The sequence below is a fragment of the Arachis stenosperma genome, chromosome 6, assembly GCF_014773155.1.
Source record: "Arachis stenosperma cultivar V10309 chromosome 6, arast.V10309.gnm1.PFL2, whole genome shotgun sequence".
Taxonomy (NCBI): Eukaryota; Viridiplantae; Streptophyta; class Magnoliopsida; order Fabales; family Fabaceae; genus Arachis; species Arachis stenosperma.
Window position 1 is genome coordinate 25999168 of NC_080382.1, and position 21756 is coordinate 26020923.

Below are 21756 nucleotides of genomic sequence, written 5' to 3' on the forward strand. Positions count from 1 at the left end.
CTTTTGCAAGACAATGTCGACAAAAGTCCACTTGATTCTATCATATGCTTTCTAGAAGTCTAACTTTATTATTGCAGCTTGCTTCTTCTTCAGTTTGATCCACTGAACCGTTTCACACACAATAAGGGCCCCATCATGTATCTTCCAACCTTTGACAAAGACACTCTGTGTCTCACCTACTAATCCTGGCATAACTACTTGCATCCTCCTAACCAGCATCTTCGATATTACCTTATACACACACCCCACCATGCTAATCAGACAAAGGTCTTTGATTTCTTTAGCCTCACTAAACTTGGGGGCCAACGCCACCCAAGTGAAATTAGCATTTACCGGTAACCTGGAGGATTGGAAGAAGCCCAGTACCGCTGCAGTGAATTCAGTACCAATTTCATCCCAGTACTTTTTAATAAAGTTCATGTTATAGCCATCATTACCTGGAGCCTTGGATGATTCACAATCCCAAACTGCCTCCCTAACCTCCTCAGGTGTTGGTAGCCTCTCTAAAGCCAATGCATCCTCCTCACTGATCATTTTTACCAGACCATCTCGAAAACCCACCATAGGAGACTTCTCTTGATGATACAACTCCTTATAAAACCCCCTAATGGCAAGCTTAATCCTAGTTTGATTCCTTATCAATCTTCCATTAATAACCAGGGCATCGATCCTATTATTCCTCCTTCTCGCAGAAGCTAAGTTGTGGAAGTATCTCGTATTTTTATCCATATCCCTCGCGTGCCTAGACCTCGACATCTGCTTCCAATGTAATTCTTTCCTCACATACCATTTCTCACAACATGCCACTAGCGCCCGCCTTCTTGCTTCCACTGTTCCATCATAATCCCTATCACCCACCATATCATCTATCTTCTTAATCTCTTCTTCAAATTTCATGATTTTGTTGTCCATGTCACCCAACTTGTCTCTATGCCATCTTCTCAGCGGAATAGACAATGCTTTCAGTTTATCGGTGAATTGTACCTCTCTTAACCCTCTCCATTCCTCCTTGACCAACTTTAGAAAACCTTCATGTGTAAACCACGAATGCAAACTTCGAAATGGTCTTTAGTTTTTTTAATCTGTTAATGTGCACAAATTCTAACGATAAATATTTTTAATCCTTTTTAATGTTATTTTTTATTCTAATTTATTATTTAATAATGATAAAATATCAATTATTATTTATATGTTTTATTATATTAGGTGAATTGAAATCCAATATACTATAGTTATATGAATTGAAATCCAACAAAATAAAACTTCATTAGATGAAATATCAACAACCATTCATCTCTTTTTTTTTTAATATAATAGGCAAGACTAAGTAGTTAAGTCTGTTAAAACTTAAAACTTAAAAAGAAAAGCATTCAAAGACAGAAAACAACCATAAGAAACTTTAGTATTTGCTTTCTTTCTGTTATCATCTCTTGATTTCTTCTTAATGTTTGTTACTTTTATAAGATTTAGAAAAGCATAATGAAAACAGATTTAATGATTTCAACTATTGTTTTTACAAAATCTTGAAAACAAGAGAAATTATTTTGTTAAAAATCAAGTAAATTTGATCTGTTGCACTTATTTAATAAAACAATTGAACGAGCTCTTCAATTTAAACTTTGAAGTAAAATGTCTTGTACAAACAATCCTCGTGCCACAGAGAACAGAGGCTCAACCATTAGTACATTTTGCCAGGAACATGATTCCAAAAAATGCGCTGGCGCTTGTTCTACGGCAAAGAAAATAAAATGGCAAGAGCACTTCGCGAATTTCACCTCTAGCTTCCAAAATTGCTCTCTTCAACCTCGCTTCCGTCACAAGATATGACACTCGGTTCAGAGCTCGCTGTGCTGCTTGTGGCAAGGGGAGAATCAGAAACACCAGCTGCCTTGCTCTTCAAGGAACCACCGGATCTCACGCTGTACATGGAAGAGGCTGGAATGTTTGTCACGTGTGGCCGTATATTTCCCTGAAAGCTTCGTCTTATATCCTGCCAAAAAGAAAAGAAACTGGAGATAACTTGGTAACTGGCTTGCCTAATATGAAACAGACATAACTCAAGTAATCTTATTTACTCGTGTATTTTAGCAACACATGTAGGAGTGAGTTACTTCTAGAGAGTGGCAACTGTTGGAAATTTGTTATAATATAAACTTCTATTCTTGTCTAATTGTAATTATTCATAATTTCATCCGTTAGTGTTAATTTTTGATGGACACATTAGATTAAAAGAAAAGACACCTATAGAGATTTGTCCTCTCTATGCCCATTGATAACGACATTTTTCAATTTCTCTCTAACCGACAAAAAAAACACAGAGAAGAACTTCCATCATGAAAGGGGAAAGAGAGAGAAACCAATCATGAAGTTCCTGGGTATGAAAATCACAACCTTCAAGATCCTATTTCGTTTACAGCAACAACTCTCAATGTACTAATTTACTTCAAGGCAGTTATTTTAACGACACATAAGAAACAGAATGCATGAAGTTATGAACATACCATATGCCTCATTGCCATATCCAAAGATTTCTTTGAGAGTGTAGTTCCAAATCCAGAACTACCAGAGGAAGATTTTCCATTAGAATTGTTGTTGGCAGAGTGATGATCAACATGCTTAGGAGGTGCCAATTTTCTCATGTTCACAACTCTTTCAACCATTTTTGTCCCAATGACAACCGGGCTATCTTCATCGCCATCAGTGAAACGAGCTCTACTCAAAGCATGCAAGGAGGTCTGACCACTATAGGCAGACCCGGTTGAAGGCCGCCCCTTGGACGGCGCGCTTGACTGCCTTCTAGGCTTTTCATTGCTGGTAGCCTCGCCAGAACATGATGGTGGTCTGGAACTAGGTGCTCCAGGCCTACTCCTCGTGACTGACGATGTTTTCAAATTCGGAGGAGCATCAAGAGAAAATCCAGGCATTTGTGAAGGCTCCCAAGGTCTAGACTTAACTGATGGTGAGATACCACGCGACTGAGCCGGATTCTTTGCAGCTGCAGGGCGTGCTTTTGAAGCAGAAGAAGGCCTAGTCAGAGCAGCAGACACACCAAGTATCCTTGATGGGGTTGATGATCTAAGATTAGGTGTTGCTGATCTTTGAGAAGCCTTAGGAGCTGTGGAAGAAGATCTTGAAGTTGGTGTTGAGGCCTTGGAAGTGGATTGGGTAGTAGGCGTGGATGATCTCAGTGATGGAGCTGCAGGCTTTGCAGATGTTAAGGTGGGCCTGGAGGAAGGTGTGGAAGGCCTAGAGGTTTTAGTAGAAGAAGGTAATGTTGACCTTCCAGAGGGCGTTGAAGACCTCGAGGAAGCCGAGGATGGAGGCCCAGATGAGGAAGGCTTTTTGTTACTAGTGGTGGAAGAACCATGCCCTGGCATTGTTACATTATTCTTGGTGACTATAATGGACTTGGTTCTTGAACTAGGTTCTACTTGGATATTAGAAACCTGTAACATGATAATAACAAGAAAGTTGCACATATCAAATCAACTAGAGAAAGAAAACAGAATGTCTCAAATATTCATGTGTGGAATTTTAAAAGATAACTTGTCAATTGAATTTGAGGTTGGTGCATCCAACCAATTGTTATGGTTTTGCAGCATACACAAATTTAGATAGATTAAATTGTTCATACACACCCTAGGCTTTAATGCCGTTGGACGAGTTTTATGAATCTCTGCCTCGCTTTTTACTGACATATGTGGTTCCTTTTCAAGAGTTGGAAAAAGAGGAGCATCTGGTGAAGAAAGAAGCCTAAAACAGAACAAACTTCTCGTCAGAACGATGGATGCCATTGCAATGGACAAAGATTATAATGCAACAAAAATCCAGAAAATATGAATGAGTAATATGTGATTATATTATTCAGTTTAGACAATTTCAGCATAGCAGAGAAGTCCAAATTTACATAAGAAGCAACTTGGTGTGTTGCAGACAAAGAGAATACAATTGTTTTTCCACTTCTTAAGGTTTCAATTTGAAATCAGCAACAATATGAATATTTTGAAGGAGTATATTTGAAAACTAAAGCTTGATGCTAACTTAATTCTTTTGGAGGATCAGAAAAGGTACCAGAATCAACTTTGATGTTAAAATTAGAAATCGGAAATTTCAAGTCATACCAACATCCAATCATATATTTTCATGTAGACAAAAGTAGTTAAGTTTCCTTAACAATGTATGATATTAAACTGATGATTGAAAGAAATTAATTATGATCCCTTCATCATGCTTGAATAATGATAAGAACAAAGACAATTAAGGTTCAAAGCATAAAAAGATATCTCAAGTGGGGACCGCTCAAAAACAAAAACAAAAAGAAGAAAACAATCATACACTTTTATCATTCTAAAAGCCAACTTATGAAATAATTATCTGCAATTTTTATATACTTCTCATCTCATTATTTTAACTACTTTCAACTAAACAAGCACACCATTTTGATTTACTATCAGTTCCACACCAGATCAGCTATAAAAATAGTGGCCCACAAGAAAATTAAGGTTTAATTAAAATTCCCTTTTGAATCCAATTATAGTAATCTACAAGATCTAGATACTCTCATATGAGTATGACTCAAATTAAACAATTAACAAAAAGTTTAAAAGACCCAATTTACCAATCATAATCAGACTTATCATTCTCCGAATTCAAGAACTCTTCAACCCCAGTCTTCCTAGGAGGCACTGAAGATACTATCTTAGAAATGGTAGAGTTCTCTCTGTTGGATTCTGCAGTGAACAAGAACAGCATAAGCTCACATAATAAAGCACCATGAAAAAAGAAAAGGGGCGTGAAGAAAAAGATAAAAGAAAAAGAAACATACCCAAATTGGACAAATCAAGGTCCTCAGAATCTTGGAGGAAGAGCAGGTTGTTCTTCTCATTCTCCTTCTCCTTCCTCCTCATCTCAAGGAACAAGGCAAGTTCCTCATCTCTCTCCTTCATCACCATCACCTCAGCTTCTAGAAGCCTCTTCTGATATTAAAAACAAGAACTCAGAAGATCACACCTTTGATTATCCCCTCAAGCACCAAGTTCCAAAGTTGAACTCTTTAAATCAGAACGATGAGCAAAAAGGGTATCACAAGGATCTAAGAATGAATGGATATGGTGTCAACACAAGTTGCCTTCAAAGTTCCAATAAGCTAAGAAACTCAGCAAGAGAGAGAGGTGAATCAATCAATCATTCAGATCACATGTACAAGGTAGATTGGTGTGTTGTGCTCGAAGATTTTGATCTTATGTTTGCTATGACAATGCTGGAAGTTGCGGTGGTGGTGGTTGTTGCTGCGTGCAACTTTGTCCGTAGGTGACTGTTTGGCATTCAGATGTTTGAAAATGGAAGACATAGACCAAAGATTAAAAAACAACACTAGACTAGATTTGAATTCAATTTATGCGGTTTATTTAATTGTTCTGCTGACATTATTATTTATTACATTAAGAAATTCGAAATGGGTTTTTCTTAATCTTCCTAAATCTATAATATTCGAATTTGAATTGGCAATAAAGTTGCTCCACATGTTTTAAGTTTAATGAAGTTGCCCCCTATTCGGGTAGAATTTCTTTTCTCTTTCCTATTACAAGGTATGTTTATATGATTTTTAGAAGGGCAATTCTATGGTGCTTATGAGTTTTTGCCTAAATTTTGTCTAACTTATTTTTTGTAGTAAGTTTTGCTTTTTTAAAAATTATTTATTTTTATATCTTTTAAATTAAATAATAATTTTTAACCATTTTTAGTAAATAGGCACCACTTTTTAGGCACCATAGCATTCACCTTTTTAAAATTATGAGAGTTATACGTAAAAAAAAGTAAAGTGACAATTAGATCTTTAAAAATGTTAACTTTGGACTAATTAGTCTTTTAAAAAGAAATACTAATTAAGTCTTTTAAGATAGCAAACGATAGATATGTATATTCTTTTGTCAATGAATAGTGCAAAACGAAACATAATTATCCATGTATTTTATTATTTACACTCGTGCATGTCTCATTACTGTTGTATGAATAGGAAAACAGTGTAATTTTAGACAGCAAAGTATTTATTATTTTTGAGTTTTCATATACAATTTATCAATTGCTCTGTATTTATCACAAATTCTATCAAACAAGTAAAATTTCGCTACAAAAGTTGTTATGTACATGATTATCTCTTAAAGATAGACACGTCAGAGTAATTAACAATACATATAAGCATCATCGTTAAGTTTTAGTTGATTAATTGATAGAAGGACTGTTTGTTATCCTGGAGGATCAAATTGATACTTTTTTTTAGGGATTAACTAATTCGAAGTCGAAATCTTCAGGGACCTAAGTGTCACTTTACTCCACACAAAAAAATCAACCATTAAATTGACTATTAATAATATAAAATATATATTAAAAATAAATTAAACTATATATATTTATATAAAAATACATAATAATTAATTTAATAGTTAATTTTTGTGTATATATAATTATTTTTAGTTTATATATATATATATATATATATTAAAAAATATTAGAACTTTAAAAATATTGTAAGTATTTAGACTAAATTTACCTTTTACTCCTCTCATCTTAAATGTTTAGTACACATATTGTGTGTAAATTAATTTATCAGGTTTTACATTGAGACTGTGTAGGATTAGGATTGACATTTTATAAATTCACGAATAAAATAGGATTAAATAGTTTTAGTGAAAAAATTAACTTACAAATAGAATTAGAATTAAACTTAAACTCTATGGTACTCTACCATTACCATCTTTATTTGCACATAATATTTTTTAAAAGTTTTTATTTACTACTTAGTCTCAATCAAATTTAAAATTCAGATATAATTACTTACAAGGTAAATAAATTGCCACGACGCTAAAGTCTCAATTGCACACTAAAATTTATGAAAGAATCCAAACTAAAATATATGGCCAACACCTGTAGAAAATAAACCACCAAATAAAATAACATAAAAATATATGACAAATAATCTATTAAAGCACTATATTATAAAGAAGAAGAAAAAAGACTCCATGTAATTATGGAAGTTTTGTCTTGATAGTTGTATTATACTTATAAGTTCCATAATTTTTTTCCTTCTTTATCTAAGTTTTGTAACTTTTTATAGTTTGAGTTTTGATCCTTTTCCATTCCTTTGCTACAATAAATATATAGTTGAGTTTTAATTCTTTTAAGAGTCTAAAATCAGAAGAAGTTAAACTGTTAGAGATTTATCATATATATATATATATATATATATATATATATATAAACTAAAGATTGAAATTTCATTTACATGTTATTGGAACCAAAATTAGGGTATTGTATTTACATAAAATGAATCTATTAAGAAAAAAAAAAACAAGAAAAGATAAATGTAATTGAGTTTGATTTTTTTTTTATTTATCCAAACGGTATCTTCCAACCTGACAGTTTAAGGACTAATCTGTCGCAGATCTGAGCTCCATTTAAGGGTTTGCCACTGGCCAATGGGTTACTGCATGCACAAGGCGGGGTTCGAACTCCCGATACTTGCTTAAGCGGACGAGTGAGCTGACCACTCGACCAACCCAAGTTGGTTTAATTGAGTTTGATTTTGATCACCGAGAAAGTGTATTTTTTACACATTGCCCAATAAATCACATCCATTATTTTGAATGATTATTTATGTCGTTAATGTAAATAGTGATGTTATACATTCAAGCTTTTATGGCAATCAAATCCAACCAAGTTGGTCCAAATCCAACAAAAACCAACTTTATTATTAGCACTTGTAAACACACTACCTTTTTATATCCCACGTCTTTTCTTCGCGTTCTTTTTTTTTGCGCTCTTCTTCTTCTTCTTCGTATTTCTTCTTCTTCTTTATATATTTTTTTGTCATCGTCATTCTTTTATTGTTTTGTTATTGTTGCATTTTTTTTCTTTTCTTTCTTTTCTTGGTGATTTTTGCAGCATTATATATGTCTTTTTCTTTATTTAATTTTTTTTATTTTTATTGTTGTTATAAGGATAAAACAAAAGAATTATGAGAAATTAAAACAAAAAAAAGGTGATGATGATATCGAAGAAGAAGGAAATGAGGAATTTTCAGTTATGTAGAATTTATCAGAAAATAAAACTGAATTTTTTTTTATAGTGACATAGAATTTTTTGAGTTACGCTTATTCCATTGAATTCTTGCCATAAATAAAAATAACACCAAAATTTTATAATTTTAACATTGAAATTTTATTATAAAACACATAAATTTCTTATTTAATGCTTTTTTTTCTTATTCTTCTTCATTTTTTTCTTTTCTTTTGCTCTTACATCTTTTAGGAGTATTACTTCTCATATTAGACTTAAATGAACATGTATTGCAATCTTATTTAGTTGAATAAAAATAGATTTACACTTATTGAATTGAATTCTTGCTAGAAACAAAAATAATACCGAAATTTATTTAAAGAGACATCGAAATTTTTGTGTCAAAACTAAGATATCTATATGTTATTGTTAAGAAATTTTGGTGTTATTTTTCTGATAAATTATGCATAATTCAAAACTCTTTTTCTTGCTCCTCCTCCTTATCTTCTGCTCTTACTTCTTCTTTTTCATCTTTTTTTTCTTTATCTTTTTCTTATTTTATTTATTCATAATTCTTTTTATTTTACTCTCTAACGATAATGATGATGGAGGAGGAGAAAAAGGAAGGAGGAGGAAGAGGAAGTGGCAGCAACGGCGGTAGTGACGATAACGAAAGAGAAAGATGAGAAAAAAAGAGAAAAAAAAGAAGACGAAGTAGCACAGAAGAGGAAGAAGAAGAAAAAGAAGACGAAGCAGTAGTTTACATAACAGGAAGAAGAAGTGTGCGTGAATATGATAAACTATTATACAACTTAGTTGAACTTGATTAGGTAAATCACTTGGTTGTAGAGTATTTTTTGTAATGTAAAATATAATTATTTTACTGATGTATCAATATGGAATTAAATGTACATATAAAATAATTTACACTATATAAATTTGATGTAATTTGTGATGTTAACTGTATATTTATTTTTATTGAATGTGCCCCGGCTTAAGATGACAAAAATACAAAATGTGCCCGCACATGGCCATGTCATCATGCTAAAAAGAAACTACTTACGGACATTCTTGGAGGGAGAATGGCTCTTGGTCCTGTCAACCAACGTTTCATTTTTATTCTTTTTCTAACGTTGGGTTTATCTACTGTGCTTTGCATTATGTCACAAATAAGGAAGATGGATGAACTATGTAGAGCTCAATTCTAACTATCGTAATACGCTAGAAGCGTATATTTTCTCCCAGAAAATCGTTAGAGGAAAAAGGGGAAATCATGATCATAATTATTTGGTGTAAGCACAAAAGACAACTGGTGATGAACAGGTTTTGTGTTTGAAATGGAAATGATGAACCACAACTTTCTTCTACATCCTCTCTCCGTTGTCAATCTCCAAAATTGTTAATACTTGTTTTTGTTGTACTCCAACAGTGATTATTCAATAAAGCATTTATAGTAGCAATCCAGGACATTAAAATTACCTCTCCATGAAAACCCGAGACTATAGAATACGGAAAAAGATTGACAACAAACATCCATTCCTTTTCTTTCTCTTAATCTTGCTCATTCACTACTTTGTTGGCTAATATTTTGTTAAAAATAAGTTGGTGCCTTAGCAAAACCGAATATAATATAAAGGTTGTGCTAACATATTTCAACGATTTTTCTTTGATAAATGCATTACAACAAAATTGGAAACTTCAAGCTTTGGCTTTTCAAGGGGAAAACATCGTTAGTGTTTGCACTAAGGCTTATTTTCTATACCAAATCTGATTAATCAAATCATATAAACAGGTCACTAGTTTTATACAATTCCAACATTTTGGCCTAGTTGATTTTGAATTAAGGGTAAGGGAAATATTGTAACCTTTAGTGCATTGTAAGTGTATACTAATAGCTGAGGTATAACATATTTTAACAGGAAGAAGCATAGAGAATGTACAGTTTCAAAATGAGATTAGATCCTAAATGATCAAATCAAACATCATCAATATCACTTCCAGCAGCATTTGGTTCTTGAGGTTCCATGTAGAGGCTGCCATCAGGTCCCAACACCTTAAACCTATTCACAATAACAAATCGCAAATCTCGTTTAAAAATACTGGCCACCGACCATTACCAGATCCCCACTGCCACTTATTCTCGTTTGAAAAACAAATGAACTAAATGGTAAATTACATTGATCTCCACTGAAATTAGGTAATTCTACTCCCGGCATCCCTTGATATGTCATGCAGACATTGACCTCTTCTCATGTTTATAAGGGAGGTTAGTGTCACATTTTATACACTACAAGAGTGCCGAGTGTCAATATAACCCAAATTTCAAGGAGTTTAGTGTACACTTCTATGAATAGAGCGGGTGTTATCTATAACATTGCCTAAGCACAAGAGGGGTTATTGAAATTTACCTTGAATATAAAGATAAAACATAAAAGCTATAAATGCAGATTAACTAACTAGCCACCTTTCAAGGATAAACTTTCCTTCTTTGTACTGCTGAGCTTTCTCACAAGCAGACTCCTGAAGTGAAAATAGATAGAAAGTTGGTCTATTTAGAAGAATAACTTATATAAGCCTTCGTAAAGAAACTTCTAGAAAATAATATATCAATAAGTAATTCTATATTTAAATGCTGGCTAATGACTAATAGAAGTACTTACTTTGAATCTTTTAAAAGGTTCTTTTTGAGAAGTAATAAGTTATCTAAACAGATAAAGAAAAAAGTAGGCAATGTGATTTTCAACTTGCAAAAAGTAGTAGTGTTATCTGATGAGTTTATGTTATAAACAGGCATTTGCAAATGTCAACAGCATCGGAACAACTAAATCGCAAACAACAGGCCATAAAAATTGGTCCTTACATATTTCCATCCAACAATGGATCCACATGCAACACAGAATATGTCAACAACAGTGTGCACTCCAGTAATCAGATTTCGTTCTTCTTTCTCTCCAACGGTAACATTTACACTGTCATAAGATGGAATAACAAGTTATTTCAATTACTCAATGCTATTATACAACAAAGTCTCGTACTCATCATGATTTTTCATCCAGTACCAAGTGCATTACTAGAGCATTCAAGATATTGAAAGCATAGAAGTGTAAGTTATTCTCTGTGAAATCACCACTTTTAAAGGAATTTACTCGTTGATAGACATGAAAATTTTTATTAGACCTAGAAGAGTGAACTTACTCAATTGCATGATATGTAATAGGCTATATATTTGACAATTATTATTTTTATTCTGATGTTTATTGCTAATTTAGCTAAATATTTATGCAACAGTATCAAAAAATTCTACAATGGCACTAGAGATGCTTATTTTAATTTTGTAATGAGAAGGTCAAATGAAACTTACACTTTATCAAAGAGATAAGCTTTCCCATGCCTGCATTGGAAAGACTAAAAAATAAATAATAAACAAGAAAATTGGGTTAGTTTACATTGTCTGCAATGTACAATTAAGATGCAGATGCAAAATGCAACACAGGAAAGGTAATCATACTCAAAATTCTCTATTTATTTAGCAACACATAACCACGTCAATGTCAAAATAGCCAACCTGATGTCAATCAGGTGCCATGATCAAGGAATAGAAAACTTCTAACTTTTAGTGGTCAAGAAGTTTCCACTTTCTAATGAGGACATTTTATGTTGCTTTGTTCATATATAAGTATATAACTAATCAAGATAATATGGCCCAAACAGACTCAATATTGATGACATTTGAATCCAATTTTAGAGATAAAACCCATACAACAACAACAAAGTCTTGTTTCATTAGGTGGAATTGGCTATATGAATCAAACGATGTCATTGCGTCAAGTCATGGATTATTTCTCTAGTCAACCCATTTATGTTTAGATCTCTCAAACAAATTCATCGGGCACAAATGGCTTTGCAGAGCTAACCAGAAGTGGGCATATTTAAATCTGAATGAAATTTTAATTAGAAAATTTAATAAGAAAAAAAACATCTTTTTAAGTCTGTTAAGACATATATTCTATTTGAACAAATCTTTCAAACACTTCATCTCCAAACTGGACCATTTTACTTTCTGATTTATTTACTTATTGGGATAATGCCATGCCCTGTATATGCATATTCTACACCACTACTTATATGCCTAATTGCCTATGCCCATTACAATCTGTTTCAAGAATTAAAAAAAATAGTCATTGAATTGAGAGAATCACCAGGGTGAGAAATATTTTTTCTTAGAAACACTAGGTACTCAATGTGAATATAACAGAACCACAATGCCTACAATTACATGGTTTAAAAAAAATTTTAGGAAGCCATACTTTAGTGCTCCCGTACACATTTTTAACTAGTCCAAAACCTTTCCAAGGAATTACGCAATTACAGTGAATAGAATGTCAATGCCAAAAAATGAAACAACTATGGAGACATGAATGACTTGACACCAAAAAATAGCAGCACACAAAAATTTAAAATCTTATACATTTAACAACCAAAACGAAATACCAATAATAGTTGAACATCATGTAGAGTCTACAAGTTAGTATCGACATGTTTAACCCAAACATGATAAAATGCCACTGCTTCATATATGTATGTGTTCCAGAAACAATTCCTCTTAAGCTCCATCAATTTCTCACTTCGTGTCGATCCTATCTTCTATTTGACCCCTCTGGGGTTAATCAGATTCTCATCATCATGATCAACCAGTAATGGGGGCATGATGGTTCTAAATTGTGTTTGCAACCATAGCGTCGTGATACTCCCTTCAACACTCAGACAACAATTTTGCTGTCTTAGCAACACTCTTGCACAATTAATGGTAATCACAGTAATCACAAAAGCAAATATACCCACTATTTTAAACCATAATCACAAAAGGCATTATTATATCACATAATTTTCCAACAAAAATTCAGACATTAAGATATCATCAAATTGTACATTCATCCATTCAGGCACAAAGATATCATCACACAGATGTATGAGAGGAAAAAGAAAAGGAAAATAATAACAACACAATAAACAATTAAATATAAACCTTGGAAATGATATCATCAGCAAGGGCAAAATGCGTTTGGCAGTGCTTGCAGCTATAGAAGTTCCCTTCAAGACTAACCAAGGATAGCCTTCCCATGTCTTCTTCCTTACCTTAACACCAATCTATCAACTTGAGACACAACCACAGAAAGAAGGAAAAGGAAAAATTACAACACACACAAAAGGAAATCAGAAAGCCAAAAAGAACTGTACGACAAATTAAAAATAAAATAAAATAAAAGCATGCCATGTTAAATGGAAAAATACCAATTCGGTGAAAATGCTGGGATAATAATGTCAATGAGAGAATGATTACCGAGAAAAGATGAAGAAGAGAGGGAGTTATATCAGTGAGAGAAGATAGAGTGGTAGCGCATTGTAAATGTGATGAATGGAATTGGAATGGATTCTGTGAAACTGAAATTTGGAGTGGGTTTGTTTTGTTAAATGGAAATTAGAATGTGAATGTGAATCGCGAAATGAAATTGAAGGGCGTGTGGGAGTGATGATGATAATCAATACAGAGTTTGCCGTTCCTTGTTTCTACGCACACATGACATGTCACCTTTCTCTCTGTCCTTTCTCTGGGTAAGGCGCCGGACTGCTCCTAACATTAACTTGTTATGCAAGCCACTCTTTGATTCTATTATATTAAATTATTATAAAATCAGTTGAAATTCAAAAGAATATTATTTATTTAATGACATTTTTTTTTTACAGAAATTAACTTTAATTTTATTCGTAGCAACGGTATTAACTAAAAAATCTTTTCAGCTATAAATATCATAAAGATTCAGTTCTATAATCGTATGAAAAATAATTTTTTAAATAATTATTTAGTAATATATATTTTAAAAAAATATTTAATTATATTGACAATAAAAAAATTTATCAATCTTTTTAAAATATAAAATTTAACTAGAAAATATAATTTTAAATTATATGTTATTATTTAAATTATTATTTTAGTATTTTAATTTATTGGTTAAATAATTTGAAGATTAATCAAATTTTACAATAACAAAATATATTTATAAAAGTTATTGTCATATTATGTTTATAGTGTGGTAATTATGCTACGTGTACATAAACAATCAATTACCAAATCAGTCACATATTAAAATATAAAATAAATATTTAATATAACAAATATATTATTACTAATTTGGTGGTTAATTTTTAGTATACGCATAATATTTTTAATATTTTGTTTTCATGGTCAAAATTTTTTAGATCTTATCCCTGTATGAGTCATATGATAAGAAATAACTTCATTTGAGTTTATAATTAATAGATGTGTTATCCATAAATAAATTAAAAAATAATATTTCTTTATTAAATATGGATAATAAATTCTGTCAAACAATAAATCTATCTTTGAACAGATTTATTATTCACATGGAACTAAATAATTATCACATATTTATTATTATATATGTGCATGTAATTTGACTAAATATAGAACTTCTTTTAGATCGATCCATACTCGCATAAATTACGTATACATAAATTCATTTAGTATGATTTACAGGAATGGACCAGGTGGTGTATTAGGGGGCATTTGCCTCCACTCTTTTTTTTAAATATATACATTTATAATATATCCCCATTTTATATTTTAAATGACTCTATTATAAATAAATTTATCCCAATTATTTAAAATTTTAAATTCATTTTATCTTTCTATCATTTTGACTATTAGTTAACCTAATTAAATTTTGTCTTCTCTCATTATCAAATTCCTGCCGTTATCACTCTTTTATTCTCTTAAATCCTCTTTTTAGTTTCAACCTTCTTTTTCTATTCCTTTTCTAGTGGTTATTTTTTCTTCATTAAAATGTAACATTTAAATTCTCTATTTTTTAATATAACTCTTTATGACTCTATATATCTTTCAATTTCATTGTTTCTCTTTTTGATATTTTCAATTATAGATTATAATTCAAGCAATTATAGTTTAAGTATTAATCTAATTTTTTATTTTCTTTATAAATTTATATATTTTATTTTATTCTCAATTTAGTGATCCTTATTATTTATTTGTTTACCTGTCATTCTATTTTATTATATATAATTATGTTGCATATAAATTTTTAAAGTCAATTGATGAATTTACTAATTTTGAATATATATTTTTTATTTATAGAAATAATAAAAAATATTTTAAAAAATATCTTTCGTTCTATTTTATTATATGTAATTTTTAGTTTTTTTATTCGAATAATTAATGTACACTTTTATTTTTTTTTTAATTTAGATTAATATATCTTTTAATAGTAATGTATATTACTTTTGTCCTCCCAACATAAATTTTCTGAGTCCGTCACTGACAACTTATCAAATATTCTCAACAAAATTCTATCAAACAATAAACTTATCTTTAGATTGACTCATTATTTCTATGAAAACTTGAAAATTATACCTATTTATTATCGCATATATTTTCTATCAATTGGTCAAATGCCAACCTTGTTGTAGGCCGATTAGTAGCTGCATAATTAAATAGAAAATAAATATGAGATTCAATGATTATTATTTGGGCGAACAATAAACTTTCTTTTAGACCGATTATTATTCGCATAAATAATAAGTATTGATTCATTCTTAATCACCCAGTCACTACAGATATGTGCATGTAATTCAGCCAAATATATACTATTTGACTTGATCAATATTCGTATAAATTACATATCACTATATTTTTAATGTTTTAAAATAAATAAATTTTTTAAAAAATGCTATTTTAGTAGTATAATATTTAATTAATTTATTATAAAATTAAATTTTATAAAATAAATAAGTATTATATTGTTATTAATTTTCTCATGTCACAAAATCAAATATCTATATAGAGCACAAAAATAATAAAAGCATAAGCACCATATTTACATATGCAAAATTATTAATTTTCAATTAAATACAAAATAATTGATGAAGATAACTTAATCCCTATAACTATATGTGGAGCCAAAACACATCGCCAAAATTGTACTATTAATAATAGCACAAATGATGTCACTGCAAAAATAATAGCACAAATAATGTCACTGCAAAGGATGAAATTTTTATATAAAAATATGAGAATGTATTTACAGTTATTGAATTAATTTAAAAAATTTGTCTATCTCATATTTTAAGGCACATGTTAAATTATAAATTAAGAAAATTTTATTAAAAATATAAAAAATTTAATTTTTTAATATATTTATTTATATTTATTTAATAAAAATATTTAAATTTTTTATTAATAATAAATTTATTATGTGTCTTTAGGACACATGTTAGTTAAATCTTAATTTAAATGGTTAATACTAAATATATTTAATAAATAGTATACAAGTAATAAATTTATTATAGTCATTAAATTTATGTGTAAATACATTTATAATCGTTATATTTATAGTCATTGTTTTTTAATTTTTAAAATATACCTATAAATAAATTAAAATAATTAGATTTTATTATCCAAATAAAATTAAAAATATTTTGATAGTTGAATATTTTTTTTAAATTTATATAAATATGAAATAGAACTTTTTAAAAAATAAATTTAAAAAATAAAGAATAAATATTTTTTAAAATTAATTCTAATTCACATTATATTATGTTGTTGATAATTCTTAAAACAATTTAGTAATTTAAGATTTATTTTGTATATCCAATATATCACTCTTGATCCTGGAGCTAATTATTGGAGTTTTATCCTTTCAACTTTCAGCTATGTTGTGCTTAACTAACAGCTTTGCCTTTCCTTTTAGCATCCATTGATAATAGCTCTGATGAACCATTTCCATCACTTGATCATCTGAGGTGTCCACGCCATATCCCTCATATAATGCTTTGTTCCTATTTCTATTGGGTTCTGTTAGGTAATCAATGACTTTTTTGAACTAACATGGACAACAGATTTTAAAATTGGCCCAATTCAAGTAAAGAATAAATGACCATTTGTACCCATAATAGATGAAAACACTGACATTTGTACCCATGATAGCCTGAAACTAAAGTTATACCCATGATAGATGTCCTCCGTGTGACAAAAGTGCCCTAACTTGGATCTGAGTTTGGTTCGTGGGAATCCAATCCTAGGTGGCACTCACTTCCTTATCTTCAACCCTTCTCTCTTTCACTCTCTCTCTCTCTCTCTCTTCACTCTTCAATACCCACTCTGACCCCTTCTTCCTCAACACTATGCTCCCTCCCGGAGGCGACATTGCCGTCACAAGCTTGAGGGCACTTACTCAACAGGGATCTGTTGCTGTTCCACTTATGGTTCTTCATCATTGTTGTTGTTCCCTCCCTGATTCTGGTTACTTATTCTTCTCTCTTCTCCGTAACTGTGGTAGCAGTGGAGAAGCTTCCGCTGATGCTGCATGTTTCTTCTAAGAGCTGAGACACTACCTCTGAGACTTCACCTTCTTTTTTGTTGATGATAATAGAGTTGGGAATGGAATGTAGGTTCTTTGATTCGATTTTGTCATCAGGATTTTGAAGAGGAGGCAGAAGGGTGTCCGATTCTGGCTTCAAAATTGAAACTTGATTTCGTTTGGCAATGGGTGTTTCTGATAGGATCTCTTTCACAGACTCTTCCTCTAACACTGGTGGTGGTTGCCGCTGTGGTATTTGTTGGTTAAGGTTTGAGTTGGGGAGAGAGGGTGTAAGGTATTGTTGGGGCGTTTGATTATTTTGGTGATATGGATTTTGGTTTTGGGTCTGGGATTTGCAGCAACCCATGTGGAGGTTTGAGAAAAACAATACGAGAAGATAATCAAGAAGGAGGAAGAGGAAGAATAGGCAGCAATACATATGTAGGAAGAAAAAGAAACACACCCCATACTTGGTTTTAGTCCTGGCTTCAGACAAACTAGGTCTCCCACCACCACTCTCACTCCTCTCACTTCCACCATTAAATTCAACTTTTTTCTTGTTCCAATTATCAGAATCTGCGTCGCCGCTAGACCCAAACCCTACCTTCCTCTCTCTTTCAAACTCAATTTGTGGTTCGAATCCCTAAACCCACCGTTCTGCCTCGGCTCGTCAGAAACCCTAGAGGAACCCCCTCGAATTGGAGGAATCATCATCACCACCGGAGCTTCTGTTGGTGGTAGTAAACTTAACAAGGGAAAATGTCTGGCCTTTCTTCTTCTTGGGTATTGGGGAGTGAAGAGAGAGAGAGAGAGAGTGTGTGTGTGTGTGTGTGAGTGAGTGAGAGAGAGAGGGGTTGAAGATAAGGGAGGGAGTGCCACCTAGGATCGGATTTCCACGAACCAAACTCAGATCCAAGTTAGGGCACTTTTGTCACACGGAGGGCATCTATCATGGGTATAACTTTAGTTTCAGGCTATCATAGGTACACATGTCAGCATTTTCATCTATCATGGGTACAAATGGTCATTTATTCTTCAAGTAAAACACACTACATTGTAAATTACTCACCTAAATCCTAATATTAGAATAACCATCCGCACACTTAGTGAATTGAACACCCGAACATCCAGTGAATTGAACATCTGATATATCCATTATTCACATTGTTTAATATTTTTATTGTCTACCTATACTTTTTCATTTCTATTTTGTTAACATCCTGCATGAAAGTTAGGCGAGAAAAAGAAATATTTCTTAAATATATTTTTTTAAGAAGTTTTATTTTATATTTGTATAAATTTTTAAAAAATACATTCAATTATCAAAAATATTTATTAATTTTATTTAGATAAAAAATATTATTTAATTTATTTATTAAGTATATTTTAATAGAAATTAAAAAATAATGACTATAAATATATCAGTTATAAATACATTCACAAATGAATTCAATGACTATAATAAATATATTATTTTTATACTATTTATTAGGTACATTTAATCTTAACCCGAATTGATTCAATAACTATAAATATATTCTCACATTTTTATATAAAATTTTTTTCTCATAAGATACATTTTTTACATCTTACATATTGTTCTACCCTAGTCCAAAAAGAGTCAGGGTCCACCCGACTTACTTTCAACCCGGCAAGTCCCTGACACGTCCAAACCAAGTAACCAACGCATCTCTTGCGTGATACAATCCCCTAGTAAAGGTCTGGACAACTAGTAGTCAAAACAGTTGGTAAAAACTTTTTGACAATTGGGTCTGAGCAAAGGGCCCATTCGATAAGCAAGAATAAAGAAAAAGGATCTACCCTTCTCCTAAATACGTCACATCTTTATCCTAATTAACTGCCTCATCGTACAGATACTTACTTTAATATTAAAATATCTTTACAAATAGCCCACCAACCAATCAATTAACGAAGTCCACCAGCCTTCTACTCTACAGATCTCACGCTCAAGATCCGATTCCCAACTTACACTACCTTTTACCTCACCTAAGGAACCGAACACATATTATATATGTATAAACAACAAGAATGTCATATTGATAACTAATGCCTTCTATTATATTAAAAATAAATCTTGATTTATGGACACTAAATATATAATTTATATACAATGCAATTTCATATAAGTTTTTTACTGCATAAAAAATCACGTCTTTATTTGCAAAAAAAAAAATCACAAATATTTTGTGGTACAAAATTGTTCTTGTTTACTTGAAATTATTGCTACTACAATTTACTCCTTGATCATTTTTTCGTAAAACATATCGCATCTTAATCATTACTAAACCTCAACGAGGTCCCCAACCATCGATATAATTGGACCGATATAATCGGTTGCTAACGGGTTGTCTGTATAACATGTCAGGTAGAGTCTGAGTTGTCAATGCCAAGTGTTACGTGTCAAGAAGAATCATTACAGAAACTAAATAACCCCTCCCTGCAACTAAAACATCGTCGTCGCTTGGCACTCATAAACTCCTTCCTCCTTAAAACGATTGAAAGGTTATCTATGTGAGAAGACTCTGCAACAGTGGGTATAAGTACTGCAAATTTTAGTTCTTCATGCAGTCGCAAGAAAAGATGCAGCGGGTATGAGGAGAGTTGGAACACTCGAATGAGTACTAATGGAAGCAGTCTGGTAGGAATGTCAAGGAGGATGAAGAAGAAATTTATTTCACCAGTGTGTAATTACGGAACCTACGCCATCTTATTCGAATCTGGCACTTCACAGAATCCAAATAGGCTTTTTTTTGTTGTTCTTATTTTAAGGTAAGTTTTATGTTTAAGGTTTTGTTTAGTTTGTTGAGTTATTTAGTGATTTTTGGAGTTTAATAGTAGGTATCTTTATTATAGAACAACGCACAACACTACAAATACTTTTCTTGACTAGATGAGTATATTACCTCCTTTTGTATTGATGAAGTGACACAATATGGAGATGTAGACTCAACAAAAAAGATGGAAGAAAAGATTGCAAAGATAGAGAAGAAGATGGTTGAATGCAAAAATATTGTGAAGGACAGTGGTGCTCTTAGTAAGTGGAAAATGTTTTGGTTGATTTTGTTGGGCATTGTAATAACAAAGGGGTTAGTTTAGTAAGATCTGTATAATGTTAGTATGCTTTTGTTATTATAATTTTAATGATTTGTACGTGGTGCAATTTGAGGATACAGTGAAAGTTTAGACTATAAAATTGTAATAAACTATGGTCTTAGATTAATAGACATTGTATATTCAGTTACCCTTATTTTCCACATTGCATGACTTCTGTATATTTGATTGATAGAATCAAGGTTTGAGAAAGTAGAAAATACAATAACAATGCACATTTACACAAAGATGAGATATTGTAATTTCACAATGGTAAGGTTTCCAAAATATAACTCACAAACCATGTGAGGCAAAGTTTCCAAAATATAACTCACAAACTATGTGAAGCCTTGTACAAAATGTATCACAAAACATGTCTTCACTAAATACTAGTTTCTCAAATTCAAGAATAGCAACCAAAAAAGCTCAAACAACTAAAAAACAGATAATTAAATGTATTGTCTTATGATATAACCATCATAAATAATTAAGTCTACCTAGGTGACCTGAAATTTGGTGTTAAAATGAACTTGAATAATCTCCACTTGCTGTAGCCACTATTTCTTTGGAGATGGCCTCAGAATTTTTGGTATAGTGGTAGACTGGCCCAAATGAGTTTGAGTTAGTGCAGGATGAGTAGGTCCATGGTTTAGGGGAGGTTGTGGATTCAGAGGAGCTGGTGGCCTAAAAGTCCTCTGCTTGGGCCTGAATCTGAGACTTGGCTGGACTGGTGGTGCAGGTTCATTTTGAGATTTCTATACAAGAAAATACACAAGATGTGGTTAGTTCACAACAAAATAAGTTGCACAATAATGCAGCAAGCCAAAATAAATGGATAAGAGAATTTACCATTGAAGGAGCAGACTTAATGATTGGGTTTCCTCCTATCCATCTTGTAGGGGCATGTGACCTCTTTGGCATCAGGTAGCACAAATCCCCACACTTTTATACTGTTGTACCAGCAAGTGCACTGGGTCATCCAAGTAATACCTGAGCGAGTCAGGGTCGATCCCACGAGAATTGTGGTTTGAAGCAAGTTATGGTTATCTTGCAGGTCTTAGTCAGGAAGATCAGAAGACTTGGTTGTTGGATATGGAGTTGTATTAGGATTATGGGTTAAATACTAATAGGAATCGGGTTAAGGATTTTTATAATAGGGTGCTAATACTTAAAGGATAGAGTTGATGATTGGAGTTGC

General features: G+C 31.7%; 2 protein-coding genes across 4 annotated transcripts; both read right to left on the bottom strand.

Annotated features, from left to right (window-relative positions):
* Positions 1 to 1605: 1605 nt before the first annotated feature.
* LOC130935763 (uncharacterized) lies at positions 1606 to 5362 on the bottom strand. 2 transcript variants are annotated; one of them, XM_057865646.1, is made up of 5 exons: positions 4826 to 5362; positions 4619 to 4730; positions 3639 to 3753; positions 2502 to 3446; positions 1606 to 1990 (listed from the first exon to the last, which is right to left on the bottom strand). In XM_057865646.1, exons 1-5 carry the CDS (start codon positions 4950 to 4952, stop codon positions 1778 to 1780), a joined length of 1512 nt encoding a protein of 503 aa, XP_057721629.1. In that variant the 5' UTR covers positions 4953 to 5362; the 3' UTR covers positions 1606 to 1777. The 2 variants fall into 2 exon arrangements, with proteins under 2 accessions (XP_057721629.1, XP_057721631.1); XM_057865648.1 differs by having other exon boundaries at positions 1606 to 2009.
* Positions 5363 to 9878: 4516 nt separating this feature from the next.
* On the bottom strand, positions 9879 to 13467 carry LOC130936573 (protein yippee-like). 2 transcript variants are annotated; one of them, XM_057866663.1, is made up of 6 exons: positions 13397 to 13467; positions 13082 to 13210; positions 11417 to 11460; positions 10916 to 11024; positions 10520 to 10575; positions 9879 to 10115 (listed from the first exon to the last, which is right to left on the bottom strand). In XM_057866663.1, the coding sequence occupies exons 2-6, from the start codon at positions 13175 to 13177 to the stop codon at positions 10031 to 10033; spliced, it is 390 nt and encodes a 129-aa protein (XP_057722646.1). In that variant the 5' UTR covers positions 13178 to 13210; positions 13397 to 13467; the 3' UTR covers positions 9879 to 10030. The 2 variants fall into 2 exon arrangements, with proteins under 2 accessions (XP_057722646.1, XP_057722647.1); XM_057866664.1 differs by having other exon boundaries at positions 13082 to 13191; positions 13397 to 13447.
* Between the last annotated feature and the right edge of the window lie 8289 nt (positions 13468 to 21756).